The sequence below is a fragment of the Natrix helvetica genome, assembly GCF_964273705.1.
Source record: "Natrix helvetica genome assembly, chromosome: 6".
Lineage (NCBI taxonomy): Eukaryota > Metazoa > Chordata > Lepidosauria > Squamata > Natricidae > Natrix > Natrix helvetica.
Genome location: NC_138553.1, coordinates 83,229,834 through 83,245,433, shown reverse-complemented (window position 1 = coordinate 83,245,433; position 15,600 = coordinate 83,229,834). Strand labels below are relative to the sequence as shown.

Genomic DNA, 15,600 nt, shown 5'->3' with positions numbered 1-15,600 from the left:
CCTTCCCTCCCTCTGCCCCTCCGTCCCTCCCTCCTCCTTCGTTCCTCCCTCCCTCCCTCCCTCCCTTCTTTCTCCTCGCCTGCCTGACTCTCTCCTTCCCTCCCTCTGCCCCTCCATCCCTCCCTCCTCCTTCGTTCCTTCCTCCCTCCCTCCCTTCTTTCTCCTCGCCTGCCTGACTCTCTCCTTCCCTCCCTCTGCCCCTCCGTCCCTCCCTCCTCCTTCGTCCCTCCCTCCCTCCCTCCCTTCTCCTCGCCGGCCTGTCTTCCTTTCTACTTCCCTCTCCTCCCTCCCTCCTTCTTTTCCTTCCTTCCTTCCCTCTGTCCCTCCGCCCCACCCTCCTCCTTCTTCCCTCCCTTCTCCTCGCCGGTCTGTCTTCCTTTCTCCTTCCCTCCCTCCTTCTCTTCCTTCCTTCCTTCCTTCCCTCCATCCACCCTCCTCCTTCCTTCCTTCCTCCCTTCCTTCTCCTCACCTGCCTGGCTGCCTCTCTCCTTCCCTCCTTTCCTCTCTCCCTCTATCCCTTCATCTTCTTCCTTCCCTCCCTCCCTCCCTCCCCTCCCTCCTTCTCTTCCTTCCCTCCCTGCCTCTCTTCCTTCCTCCCTTCCTCTTCCTTCCCTCTCATCCCTCTCTTCCTTCCTCCTTCCCTCCCTCCCTTCCTCCCTATAAACCTAAAATTTCTCTCACAACTATTTTGCAGGTTCCACCAGTTCTAACTCAGAAGTGAGGTATAAGCCTTCGTTTTTACAGGACGATGAACTTCAACAACTCATCCTTAAGGTAAATTAAAGGTGGAGAGAAGGACTGTCTATTTCTGCAAACAGCAACTATCTTATACAACAGTGTTTACGCCTGCATAGTCAAGATCCCAGTGTCAAAACTATTCATAAACAGATGTGCAAATGTCCCCTTTTCAAGTCTGAACAGACTCCTATGGCTTTAGAGACGCCTCCATTCTGCATCTGGAAATATTCTGAATATGAAAAGTATGGCAAGCTTAAAAGAACACTTCAGCTGCAGTCAGAATAATGTTCCAATTCTTCCTTTAAAAAAAAAAATTGGGGCAAGCCTTTTTAAACTCCAGTCTGGGTATTTTCACATTTGAAGTTTCTTAATTTGTACTCCTCTTATTCTGAAACAAGATTTAAAATAGACGTTGCATCAAATTGGGACTTTAAAAATGTTCCAATGAAGATGTAAGTCGAATGGAATTTAGTAAGCTGCTTGCTGGATTCAGTCACAGATTAGTTTTATTTAAAATTTTAACACTATTTAGGGAATAAATAAATGAGCTAGACTAAGTCACAAATCAGTTTTAATTAAAAATTTAACACCATTGAAGGAATAAATAAATGCACCAAACTAAGTCACAGATTAGTTTTATTTAAAATGTTAACACTATTTAGGGAGTAAATAAATGAGCTAGACTGTCGCAGATTAGCTTTAATTAAAACTTTAACACTATTTAAGGTAAATAAATGATGTAAACTAAATCACAGATTAGTTTTATTCAAAATTTGAACACTATTTAAGGAATAAATAAATGAGCTAGAATGTCACAGATTAATTTTAATTAAAATGTTAACACTATCTAAGGAATAAAAGGAGCTAGATTGTCACAGATTAGCTTTAATTAAACTTTTAACACTATTTAAAGTAAATAAATGATCTAGGCTAAGTCACAGTTTAGTTTGAGTTAAAATTTGAGTACCGCGTTTAAGGAATAAATAAAAGAATGAGATTGTCACAGATTAGTTTTAGTTCAAAATTTTAATACTGTTTAAGGGATAAGTCAATCGAACTTAATATTAAATTGAGGAAGCCAGGCAGATGCAATCTGTGCTATTTAAACCACATACGTGATCAGACTGATTATCCCCATGATATAAACTTCTATGAGGACAACATTGGAAAGTCACAAGAAGTAACCAAAAAAAAAACAAAAACCCACCATGCCATTAAAATCCGAGCGATTCAAATCCCCCGTAACGAAGGAAGACGGGAAAAAAACGTTGAGTGATGTTGGCTGGTGTTTGAGCTGTATTTAGTGAGCAAGTAATTAAGAAGATTGCCTTGAATCAGGGCCCCAAAGGATTTATTTCGGTCACCGCACATCACATCCCAGCACAACACGTAGAGCTCGCGAGGCTTAAAATACAGAACTGGAAGCGAGGATAAATTCTATAAATATCATAGGACTCATTCTAAAACTCACAATTAGACCAGAGCTCATAAAGTTGAGGAACTGCATTTCTAAGATGCTTCACGACAATTATATAAAAATGGCGGATTTATAGCGGATGAAGAGAATTGCATGAAAGTTAGGGTGGGTTAAGGTGATAGAAGAATACAGTTGGAAGGGGCCTCGGAGGTCTTCTAGTCCAACCCTGTATCATTTCAGACACAGGGTTGTCCAGTCTCTTTCTACAACCAGGCTTAATAACAGCCTGGTCGTAAGTCGAGGCTTACCTCCTGTGCTTTTTGTTGCTTCGAAGACAGCCTAAATGCGAATGAAAATAATACCAACATTTTAATCTATCCTGACCTGACCTCTTGCTACACAACTGCCTGCTTGTATCCATGACAGTTTTATATTTGTCTCCTTAATTTGCAGGTTGCCGATGGTTTCCTATTCGTGGTTGGATGCGACAGGGGGAAAATCCTGTTTGTTTCCGAATCCGTTTCCAAGATACTTAATTATGACCCCGTAGGTAGCCCAGTATTTAAAACCCCTTCTATCAAGAGCCGCAAATTTGCTTTAAAATGTCCTATGGTGCTATTGGATTCATGGGCCGCTTGGTGACAGCATGGAAATATCTGATGGGCATTGATTGAAATGAGGCTGTTATAAGAGGAAGGAATGTGAAACTACACTACGTGGGCTTTTCTATAAGGAACCATCTCATAAACCTGATAAAATATCCGGGAAACACTGATCTTTTCTTAAGTGTACAATGATCTGATCAGTCCAATGTAGTCTCTTTGAATATGGCTAAATTTTGTTATGCTTAATTAGGCAGCCTTTGACTGACAGGCTCACTGACGGTCACCACCAATTATTAAATTGGCATTCTATTCTGTTCGTTCCATTCCATTCTATATTCTATATTCTATTCTATTTCTTATTCTATTCTATTCTATTCTATTCTATTCTTTCCCTATTCCCTATTTCCCTATTCTATTCTATTCTATTTTCTATTCTGTTTTCTATATTCTATATTCTACATTGTATATTCCGTTCCGTTCCATGCCATTCCATGCCATGCCATGCCATTCTATTCTCTATTCTCTATTCTCTATTCTCTATTCTCTATCTACTATATTCTATTCTGTTTTCTATATTCTATATTCTACATTGTATATTCCATTCCATTCTCTATTCTATTCTATTCTATTCTATTCTATTCTGTATACTCTATATTCTATACTGTATACTGTATACTATATTATATTCTGTTTTCTATATTCTATATTCTATATTCCATTCCATTCCATTCAATACCACCCTACCCTACCTATGTTGGTCTGTGACCAGAGGTGGGATTCAGCCAGTTTGGACCAGTTTGGGCAAACCAGTTAAGATTTTGCGCAGTTCAGAGAACTGGCTGATCACACCACTGGCTGGCCCTGCCCACCTTGCCCCACTAGTCGGCAGAGAACTGGTTGTTAAATTATTTGAATCCCACCACTGTCTGTGACCGTAATAAAAATTACTACTACTATTAAAACAGCGCCTAAAAAAACCCAAATGTTTCTACTAAATTGAAAAGGTGATAATGGTGATGAAATGATTTAATCACTCAAACATTGGACTCTAGTATTTGCATTTGCTTCGTTGACTAAGATGGTGGAGGTGGAGCCAGTAACCTTACCACGTTGTCTTCCCTCAGGCACATTTAACTGGGCAAAGCCTTTTTGACTATCTTCACCCGAAGGATGTGGCCAAAGTAAAAGAACAGCTCTCCTCTTCAGATGCTTCACCCAGGGAAAAATTGATCGATACCAAAAGTAAGTCTGCAACTAAAAATCATTTCATAAGACAGGGTGATATTTTTCCCGCAGTGTGTATCAGTGTACCAATCTCGCACGCATGAACACTGCTGGATGGAAATGAAAATTAAAATAAAACCCATCAGGCATATTTTTGAGTACGGAAATGAATATTACCTTCTTTCAAGGACCCCAGGAGATATAGTCATAGTGTGCCCAGACAGAGAAATATCTGCCTCTACCGAGGATCAAACTCACAACTTCCTGATTGTGAGGTGAGCACTCCACCTCTAGGCCACCACATCAATTGCAGAAATGAATACTACGTATATTCTAAGTCATGGGTCTCCAAACTTGGCGACTTTTAAGCCTTGTGAACTTCAACTCCCAGAATTCCTCAGCCACAATGGCTAAGGAATTCTGGGTGTTGAAGTCCAAAAGTCTTCAAGTTGGACTAGATCAGGGGTGTCCAAACTTGGGAACTTTAAGACTTGTGGACTTCAACTCCCAGAATTCCCCAGCCAGCCATGGGTTTGGTCAGTCTAGACCAGGGGTGTCCAAACTTGGGAACTTTAAGACTTGTGGACTTCAACTCTGGGAGTTGAAGTCCACAAGTCTTAAAGTTCCCAAGTTTGGACACCCCTGGACTAGATGATCTACAAGGTCCCTTCCATCTCCGTTAATCTATCTAATCTATTTAACTTTAGAGAACTATTGCAAAGGTTGCCAAATTTCTAGCTATAATTGGCGAAGCTGGGTAATAGTCCCTTCCTGTTAACTGTTTGTGGTCTGGATTTCTTTCTTTTTATTGATTGATTGATTTTTTTTAAAAAAACCTGTGCTTGTCTTTTGTTGGTCTGGGGCAGTTGGATTGGGTCATAGGGTTGCGCAATATTCATAGCTCTGTTACAAACATATGTTTGTATATTCTGCTCCGACGCAACTTGAAAAGCTGGTTTCCAAGTTCACGTGGACTTTCGAGCGGGATCTTCCCCCCTGCATTCTGGGGCTCGGCGATCGTTCTTTTGCCGCATCAAGTGCACCAAAAACGCAGTCAAGGAAGAGAAGGAACCCTCCTCCAGCTCAAAAAAGAAAGGTATTGTTAAAATAAAAGTTAAAAAACGATTCTCTTTCAGACTTGTTTACGGTTAATCCCAACAAATTATGATGCGGTTGAAGCAGTGGTGGGAGTCAAAAAATTTTACTACTGGTTCTGTGGGTGTGGCTTTGTGGGCATCGCAGGGGAAGGATAGTGCAAAATCCCCATTACTTCCCCACTCCAGGGGAAGGATACTGTAAAATCCTTATTCCCTCCTCACTCCAGGGGAAGGATACTGCAAAATTCCCATTACCTCCTGATCAGCTGGGACTCAGGAGGCAGAGAATAGATGGGGGTGGGGCCAGCCAGAGGTGGTATTTGCCGGTTCTCCGAACTACTCAAAATTTCCACTACCATTTCTCTAGAACTGGTCAGAACCTGCTGAATACCATTCTGGCTTGAAGGTTGCTCTGTTAGTGGGAGACACCTGCTTTACAGAACTTGCCGAAGCGGTTTACCAGGTCAGCCTCTCTCCCCCCCCCCGCAACAATCCGACTCCTCGTTTTACTGACCTCAGAGGGACAGAAGACTGAATCAACCTTGAGCTGGTCAGGAATGAACTGCTGACAGTGGGCTGAGTCTGTCTGCAATATTGGCACTCTAACCACTGCGCCACCAGGGCTTAGATAGCAATTGTAAAAGCACGAAGACTTATATACCACTTCACAGTGCTTTTTCAGCCCTCTCTAAGCATTTTACAGAGTCAACCTTTTGCCCCCAACAATCTGGGTCCTTGTTTTACCCACCTTGGAAGGATGGAAGGCTGAGTCATCCTTGAGCCGGTCAGGATCAAACTGCTGGCAGTGAGCAGAGTCAGCCTGCAATACTGCATTCTAACTACTGCGCCACCCTAGCCCTTCCTTCCTTCCTTCCTTCCTTCCTTCCTTCCTTCCTTCCTTCCTTCCTTCCTTCCTTCCTTCCTTCCTTCCTTCCTTCCAATATAGCACTAGCACTTAGACTTATATACCGCTTCACAGGGTTTTCCATCCCTCTCTAAGCGGTTTAACGAGTCAGCCTCTTGCCCCCAACAATCTGGGTCCTCATTTTACCCACCTCGGAAGAACAGAAGACTGAGTCAATCTTGAGCTGATTAGGATCGAACTGCTGGCTGTGGGCAGAATCAGTCTGCAATATTGCATTTCAACCATTGCGGAAAGAAAGAAGGAAGGAAGGAAAGAGGGAAGGAAGGAAGGACAAGTAACAATAGCCTTTAGACTTATATATTGCTTCACAGTGCTTTTACAGCCCTCTCTAAGCTGTTTACAGACTCAGCCTATTGCCCCCAACAATCTGGGTCCTCATTTTACTGACCTCGGAAGGACAGAAGGCTGAGTCAACCTTGAACCAGTCAGGATCAAACTGGTGGCAGTGGGCAGAATTAGCCTGCAATTCTGCATTCTTACCACTGCGTCATCACAGCTCATGTATGCTTATGTATGTATGCACCCCGATGTTTGGTAAAATTTCAAAGGCACTTCCTTAGATCAAATACATCAAATAATGCTTAAAAACTGAATCTTACTGATAAATGCTGTAGCCGCCTGCATCGATTTCCTGCTCCTGCCACCCTCAGAAGTTCTCAGGGGAAAAAATCAAAATAAACATCTGTTCTGTTTTGACTCTAATAGATCATAAAAAGTACTGCACCATTCATTGCACCGGTTATCTGAAAAGCTGGTCCACGAATGAGGTGGGAATTGAGGAGGATACGGAAAAGGATGCGGAAAATTTTAATTGCCTGGTGGCCATCGGCCGATTACACCCTTACACCATTCCCCAAAAAAGCTTTGAGATTAATGTCAAGCCAATGGAATTTGTAACCCGCTTTGCTGTGGATGGGAAATTTGTGTTTGTAGATCAACGGTAAGCATTTTTTTGTTAATACAATTTCTGTTAATACCCCTTGTAAAATATTGGCAATGTAAAGCAATTATTTAGCAATGCTGCATCCAGTGTGTTTAAAATTTTTGTCGAATGGAAAGGAAAGGAAAGGAATGGAATGGAATGGAATGGAATGGAATGGAATGGAATAGAATAGAATAGAATAGAATAGAATAGAATAGAACAGAACAGAACAGAATAGAATAGAATAGAATAGAATAGAATAAGAAATAGGAAATAATAGGAAATAGGAAAAGGAAAAGAAAAAATAGAATGTGGATTAGAATAGAATAGAATAGAATATATAGAATAGAACAGAATAGAATAGAATATATAGAATAGAATTGGAAATAGAAAATAATAGGAAATAGGAAAAGAAAAATAGAATGAGGATGAGAATATAATATAATAGAATGTATAGAACAGAATATTTAGAATAGAATAAAATGGAATAGAATATATAGAATAGAACAGAATAAATAGAATAGAATAGAATGTAGAATAGAATAGAATATATAGAATAGAATATATAGAATAGAATATATAGAATAGAATCGGAAATAGAAAATAATAGGAAATAGGACAAGAAAAAATAGAATGTGGATTAGAATAGAATATATAGAATAGAATATTTAGAATAGAATAGAATATATAGAATAGAATATATAGAATAGAATATATAGAATAGAATCGGAAATAGAAAATAATAGGAAATAGGACAAGAAAAAATAGAATGTGGATTAGAATAGAATATATAGAATAGAATATTTAGAATAGAATAGAATATATAGAATAGAACAGAATATGTAGAATAGAATGTAGAATAGAATAGAATAGAATAGAATGTAGAATAGAATAGGAAATAGAAAATAATAGGAAATAGGACAAGAAAAAATAGAATGTAGATTAGAATAGAATAAAATGGAATGGAATGGAATAGGAATAGAAATAGAAATTGAATTCTTTTTGGCCCAGTGTGATGGGGCACACAAGGAATTTGTCTTTGGTGCTTATGCTCTCAGTGCCCATTAAGAAAAAACACTTAGTGATAGTCATAGGATGCTAATAAGCAATTAAACCATACTAGGAAACAAATAAAACAATATAAATTGTAAAGATGCAAGCGGCATGGTTACAGCCATAATGAAAAGTTTTGTAAAGTTTAATGAAAACTGCAAGGTTCTAGTTAATTAAAGTTATACTTATAAGGTTCTAAGGCTCTACGAAGTTATAAAAATTTCAAATTTGTGGTGTGCAGGGGAGGGAATGTTTTTCACCAGATCGGATCTCATATATTTCTTACACCTTTTCTGTTTTGTACATACTACTGAATTGTGGAAAGTTCATTTTAGAAGTTTGTAGATTATATACTCCGTTTGCAATTCCCAATACAGAGCGACAGCAATTTTGGGATATTTACCCCAAGAACTGTTAGGAACTTCTTGTTACGAATATTTCCACCAGGATGACCACAATCATCTAACTGAGAAACACAAAACAGGTACAGTGTAATGTACAATTACTCCCTAACTCTAATGTAAAAACTCTTGAATCAATATTTTGCTATGAAGATACTGACCTTTTCACACGTACAGGCAGTCCTTGACTTACAATAGTTCATTTAGTGACTGTTCAAATTTACAACAGCACTGGGAAAAAAAGGGACTTACTACCCTTTTTCACAGTTACGATCTTCCCAGCATCCCCGTGGTCAACTGATCAAAATTCGGATAATTGGCAACTGACTCATACTTATGACCGTTGTAGTGTCCCGGGATCCCATGATCCACTTTTGCGACCCTCCTGAGAAACAAAGTCAATGGAAAAACCAGATTCACTTAACAACCGGGTGACTAACTTTTATCAAAGGCAGTGATTCACTTAATGACTATGGCAAGAAAAGTTGTAAAGCAGGACAAAACTCACTTAACAAATGCCTCACTGAACGACAGAAATGTTGGGCCCCTTGTAAGTCAAGGATTACCTGTACTGGTGTAATAAATAGTGTCTATTATTTTGTAAAGTTGATTTATAAAACATTTTTGACCGATGGATTAGTTCTGGGTAGAATGATCTTCCATCTAATAGTTCTTAACACACTCAGAGAAACTCTACAGTTGTTTTAGGAGATACAGTTAGTTCTTGACTTATAACCATTCGTTTAGTGACCATTTGAAGTTCCAACGGCACTGTAAAAATTGAATTAGGACTGTGTTTCACACTTATGACTGTTGCGGCATTCCCATGGTGACTTGATCAAAATTCAGAGGCTTGGCACAAAAGTGAGCCCCTTTTACGAATTTCTGATGAACAAAGGGCATGGGGAAGCCAGATTCACTTAACAGCCAGGCTACTAACTTATCGACTGCAGTGTTTCACTTAACGACTGAGTCAAGAAAGGTGGTAAAATGGGGCAATACTCCCTGAGCAGCTGTCTTTTCTTAGTGACGGAAATGTTGGTCGTAAGGAGATGATGCCCTGACAGAATCTAATTCTTCTCCGCCATATTCATTACATTCCAAAATTTGCCAAGTGAAGCAGATGTGATATTCAGCCGGTTCGGCCCGGTTCAGCCCACCCTCCCTGGCTCCAACACTTCCTATATGTAGCCTCGTTTTTGACACTGCGCGCATTGGTGCACGCCCGGTGAGCCAGCAAAGCGCATGCACGGAAGGCCGCATGCTTGCGCGGAAGGCGTGCACACACTCCCATTTGCAAACCTGTGGTAGGTAAACTTATGTGAATCTCTCCACTGAAGTGAAGACAATTAAACATATCCAGATGGACAGGTTGACAAGGTCTCCACAATGGATAGGTTTGTGGGGAAACTTTGTGGCTGTGTTCAGCGGAACCTACAGCCATGTTCCAAATTTTATTGCAAATCCAGAGGTTGAGTTGCTCCCGGTTTGGCCCAGATTGGCCGAACCGGTAGTAGTAGCAGCAGGAGGCTCCGCCCACCCGCCTGGATGCTTCTGTGCATGCCAGAAGCATCGCAAGGGCACGCAAGTGTGTGCGGGAACGCACCTGAATTGGTAGTAAAAAAATTGGCAACCCACCTCTGTGTAAATCCCTCAAACTATCCAATTGCCAGGAAATCATGACAAATGTTTAAGCTTTGGAAGGCTACCGTAGCAAAACAATGAACCTTTTAAAATTCCCTCTTCAACTGAGTTGCAAAAACCTGTAGTTGAATTTTGGATTTGATGGTCAGTTTTCTTCCCGATTGTTGATATTGAAATCAGTATGATGGGTACAATGGATTCACCGAGAGACTGTATAAAACTCTTAAAAATCATGAAATTGCCATGTTGGCAGAAATTATTTTGAATAACTTATTTTTGTAAAAAATATTTTTTTTCCCCGCAGTGCTACAGAGCAAAGAAAAAATATTTACCAATTTCTACAAATTCAAAGCGAAAGATGCCTCTTTTGTCACCTTAAAAAGTCAGTGGTTTAGCTTCACCAATCCATGGACCAAAGAGTTGGAATATATTGTGTCAATCAATACCGTTGTTTTGTAAGTTTCTCAGTACTCTATATGAAATGGCATGTTTTTATATAGCTCTATTTTATATTTTTAATTATGTAGTATTAAGCATGGAAGCCAATTGGGTGACCTTGGGCCAATCAGCAGGAGACGGGGAATTCTAGTCCCACCTTATCCATGAAAGCCGGCTAGGTGACTCTTTCTCAGCCAAACTTACCTCACAAAGTTGTTGTTGTGGGAAAAATAAAAGGAAGAAAATGTGTTGTTATTTTTTTAAAATAATTATAATAATAAAGACAGGATACAAATAAATAAAATATTTGGAACTGGCTGCTTCAACCATTCTTGAATTATTTCATAAGTTAAAAGGGGCATTTATCAGATATTTCCTCTGATATGTTAAAGAATATACTTATGGGGAGAGATAGATAGATGATAGATAGATGATAGATAGATAGATAGATAGATAGATAGATAGATAGATAGATAGATAGATAGATAGATGATAGATAGATACACACACAGATAGATAGATAGTTGATAGGATAGATAGATAGTTGATAGGATAGATAGATAGATGGAGGGGAGCGATGGATAAGATGATAGATAGATAGATAGATAGATGATAGATAGATAGATAGATAGATAGATAGATAGATAGATACACAGATAGATAGATAGTTGATAGGATAGATAGATAGTTGATAGGATAGATAGATAGATGGAGGGGAGCGATGGATAAGATAGATAGATAGATAGATAGATAGATAGATAGATAGATGATAGATAGATAGATAGATAGATAGATAGATAGATAGATAGATAGATAGATAGATTATATATATATATATATATATATATATATATATATATATATATATATATATATATATATATATATATATCAGAGAGAGAGAGAGAGAGAGAGAGATCTATATCATCTATCTATCATCTATCTTATAGATGATAGATAGATAGATAGATAGATAGATAGATAGATAGATGAGAGAGAGAGAAAGATAAATATAAAAGCCCACAGCTTGAAGATGGCAGGTGAGATCCTGCCGAAACGTTGCAAAGACAATCTCAACCTTACACGGGAAAAGACCCGAATACAACAAAACCAGCATACCTACACCCGTGAAAATCTACGAAAACAAATTATTTATATATATATATATATATATATATATATATATATATATATATATATATATATATATATATATATATATATATATATATGCTACATATATATATAAGCTATATAAGATATATATATATCTCGCTATCTCTCTCTCTCTATATATATATATAATATTTATATATTATATAAATATTTATATATATATATAAATAGAGAGAGATAGCGAGAGAGATCGATCTATATAATCTCTATATCATCTATCATCTATAAGATAGATAGATGGATAGATAGATAGGTGATAGATAGATGATAGATAGATAGATAGATGATAGATCATAGATAGATAGCTGGGGTTTTATTCAGAGGTTTATACACATGTTAGAGGTCAGTCCTGGAATAAGGACTTTCAGAGATACTCAGTTAGCACCCAGGTGCAAAGTTTATGCTCTTGGAGAAGATGCGACAAGGATGATGTGGTTTTATAAGGGATATAAAACCAAATATCCTACATTTAATTTTCTAATCAGTAGCAGCAACGGAGTCCAAAACGGGATTGTAAACATAGCCAGATCCAAACATTTAAAACATAAACGTTTCCATCTAAGGACAGTTCATCCAGGTCAAAATTGTCCTTTTTTAAAAACTTCTGCAGAATAAATGTATGAACCTCACTCTTCTCTTCTGTTTGCTTGTCTCTCACACAAAGCAACAAATTGTGTGTGTAGCTTATAACCACTAGAGAAACCTATTTGTGTATTTCTGGTTTTATATTTCTAGAGGTCACAATGAACTAGGTGAAGAAACTCTACTAGCCTGCAGTTCCCTGTCTCCAGAAGGCAAGTCCATTTTTAGAGTAGTGGGGTTTTTCCCCCCCAGAGTTGGGCTTGAATCTTGTCAAGAAAAATATATATGAAAATAGCAACCGTAATTAAAATTTGAAAATGGCAATGGTTGTATCTCAGAGCATCATTTTATTGCAGGGAAATGTCATATTACTCATACAGTTTCCAGTCGATGGTTGTGTTGTGGCCTGCCAGTGGCCAGGGGAGCTGGCAGCAGATTTGGAAAGTGAGGAGGGTTGGGGAGGAACCTGGGCCAGTCCTGGAGTCTGGGGAAGGGTCGGATGAGGGCTCTGTGTCGGAGGCAGAGAGGGGGCCAGGGCCGTATGCCAGTTATCAGCTGCCTTCGGAGTCAGACATCAGTGGGGCAGAAGAACAGCTGTAGCCTGTTCCCAGTGTGCGCATGCACAGAGCTGCCAGACGAAAGGAAGAGCTAAAGAACAGGTCGACTTGGGACTAAGGCCATAGGTGGACGATGAATGTCCCCTCCCAGAGGAAATAAAAGAGGAGAGAAAGGGGAGTGGAGTTTGCAGGAGACAATGAATTCGCTTCATTGGTTCGTGACTCTCCGAGGCTCCTTGCCAGGTTCTGCCGATATCGGCCTGGTAGCTCTCCAAGTCAGAGAAGGTCTGTGACTGTAAATCCTCCCTTGAAAGACTTTGCTGGATGGGAATGAGAAGAATTCTCAGTCAACTAATAAAAGAGGTTTTTGTCGGGACCAGGAATTTGCTGCATGCTCTCGGGAAGCCTCAGTCAGAATAGGTTGTCTTATCATAAAGGGTCATGGAAAACACATAGATTAAAAAAAAAACACCTATCCTCTTCTCATTTTAACACTATTCATTTTAGGAAAGATAAATGATCGGTCTTCTATTTTCCTCTTAAAACACAGATGCCACAAAACCACAATTTCTTGATGTACCAGGAATGTCTACGGGGACCATCCTTGGAGCTGGTAGCATAGGAACCAACATTGCAAACGAAGTTTTAGATTTGCAAAGGTACCATAATAATTCTTCCGTTCTGGCTTATAAATTTCTTACAGATCGATCGGGGGAGGTTTTTTGGAAAAGAAAATGGATGCTATCTAAGCTTTTTTTTTTTTAAATGCAACTAGATAGATAGATAGATAGATAGATAGATAGATAGATAGATAGATAGATAGATAGATAGATAGATAGATAGATATAGATATAGATATAGATATAGATATAGATATAGATATAGATATAGATATAGATATAGATATAAATATAATGGCTCTGTGTATGTGTGTGTATATTCCAGCATAACTCTGGAACGCCTCAAGCAATTTCAACCAAACTTGGTAAACAGATGACTTACTCTCTGGAAACAAATACCATGGGAGTAAGATACTCTTAACAGCCCTCAGGGTGTATGTTCTGTTAAGATGCAGCCTATTGTGCCTTAAAATGGCTTCTACCGTACTGCTGTAAAATGGCTTCTACTGTACAGTGCAGTGGAATTGCCATGGTAACGGCTTCGCAGAACTCAACAAGGGGGCTCCCTCTGGTAAGGGGGAAAATCCAACATTAGAAAGTACGTTTGGTCCAGACATTTCCGCCCTTTAAATAAATATCCAGGCAACAGCGGGTTAATGGCTAGTCCTAAATACAAAGAAGATGTCTCGTTGCTTATTTCTCCCTTTTCTCATTGCTTAACCTCCCCTTCCTTAATTTTTTTTTTAATTTGGTGAGACATTTCTCCTGTTTGTAAAAGGAATAGAATCAAAACGATGAAATGATACAGGCTGCCGCAATATTGCAGAGGGAGAAAACGTGTTTCCTCATCCATTGAGAGAACACAGGAAAAGGAACATCTGTTTCTTGCCTTAAGTTGTCTATTGGAATTTCATTGCGTGGAGAACTTGATTGAATTGTAGCGTTGTAACCTTAAACTTCCTTCTAGTATTAATCTAAGTGATTCAACCCAACCCCCCTACCCCGGGGAACGGAATGTCATTGCTCATAGAATGTAGAATGACAGGGTTGGAAGGGAACCTTGGAGGTCTTCTAGTCCAACCCCTTGCTCGGGCAGGAGACCCTACACCATTTTGGACCCTTGGCTGTCCAACCTCTTCTTGAAAAACTCCAGGGATGGAGCGCCCACAACTTCTGGAGGCAAGTTCTGTTCCACAGATTGATTGTTCTCGCTATATTGTTAATAGCACGACCTGGTTTACTTCGGAGCAATTCTGAGTGTGAAATTAATTCAGAATTGATTTTTGTCTAGAGGTCAGTTGAGGGTCTAGTCTGATAAGTGCAGCTGGGGAAGAATCTGGCAACCAGGAGCCTGGAATTAAAGCAATTGCCCCGTTCAACAGATGGCTGAAAGGCATTAAAAACCCTAAGCAACTTTTGACCAGATCACCTGATAGATTCTCTCCTCCTCTTTTGCTCTTGAGATCCATAGAAAAGGTCCAATGTTCATGTTGCTGTTTATACATTGACCTCCTTTCTTTCTTTCTTTCTTTCTTTCTTTCTTTCTTTCTTTCTTTCTTTCTTTCCCTCTTTCTCTCTGACTATCTCTATCATCTCTATCTGTCTGTCTATCATTCTATCTATCTATCTATCTATCTATCTATCTATCATCTATCTATCTATCATCTATCATCTATTTACCTCTATCATTCATCCATCCTTCCACCCAATCCATCCATCCATCTATTCACCTACCTACCTACTTACCTACCTACCTACCTACTTACCTACCTACCTACCTACCTACCTACCTACCTACCTACCTACCTACCTACCTACCTACCTACCTACCTTCCTTCCTTCCTCTATCATCCATCCATCCATCCATCCATCCATCCATCCATCTATCTATCTATCTATCATCTATCTATCTATCTCATCCATCCATCCATCCATCCATTCATCCATCTCTATCATCCATCCATCCATCTATCTATCTCTATAATCCATCCATCCATCCATCCATCCATCCATCCATCATCTATATCTATCTATCATCTATCTATCTATCTATCTATCTATCTATCTATCTATCTATCTATCTATCTATCTATCTATCTATCTCATCCATCCATCCATCCATGATTTTTTAAAAAATAGTATACAATATACAAGAACAAAACCTAATACAAAGTAAGAAAAGAAAGGAAAAGAAACCAGAG

General features: G+C 39.1%; 1 protein-coding gene across 1 annotated transcript in view; it reads left to right on the top strand.

The window, feature by feature from the left end:
• BMAL2 (basic helix-loop-helix ARNT like 2) overlaps window positions 1-15,600 on the top strand; it is a 28,840-nt gene that overhangs the window by 6,888 nt on the left and 6,352 nt on the right. The window contains exons 6-14 of the mRNA XM_081956703.1: window positions 695-774; window positions 2,609-2,701; window positions 3,885-4,002; window positions 4,937-5,080; window positions 6,712-6,946; window positions 8,359-8,465; window positions 10,331-10,481; window positions 12,376-12,434; window positions 13,330-13,438. Of these exons, the coding sequence (XP_081812829.1) occupies window positions 695-774; window positions 2,609-2,701; window positions 3,885-4,002; window positions 4,937-5,080; window positions 6,712-6,946; window positions 8,359-8,465; window positions 10,331-10,481; window positions 12,376-12,434; window positions 13,330-13,438 (1,096 nt within the window). The remainder of the gene's footprint in view (window positions 1-694; window positions 775-2,608; window positions 2,702-3,884; window positions 4,003-4,936; window positions 5,081-6,711; window positions 6,947-8,358; window positions 8,466-10,330; window positions 10,482-12,375; window positions 12,435-13,329; window positions 13,439-15,600) is intronic.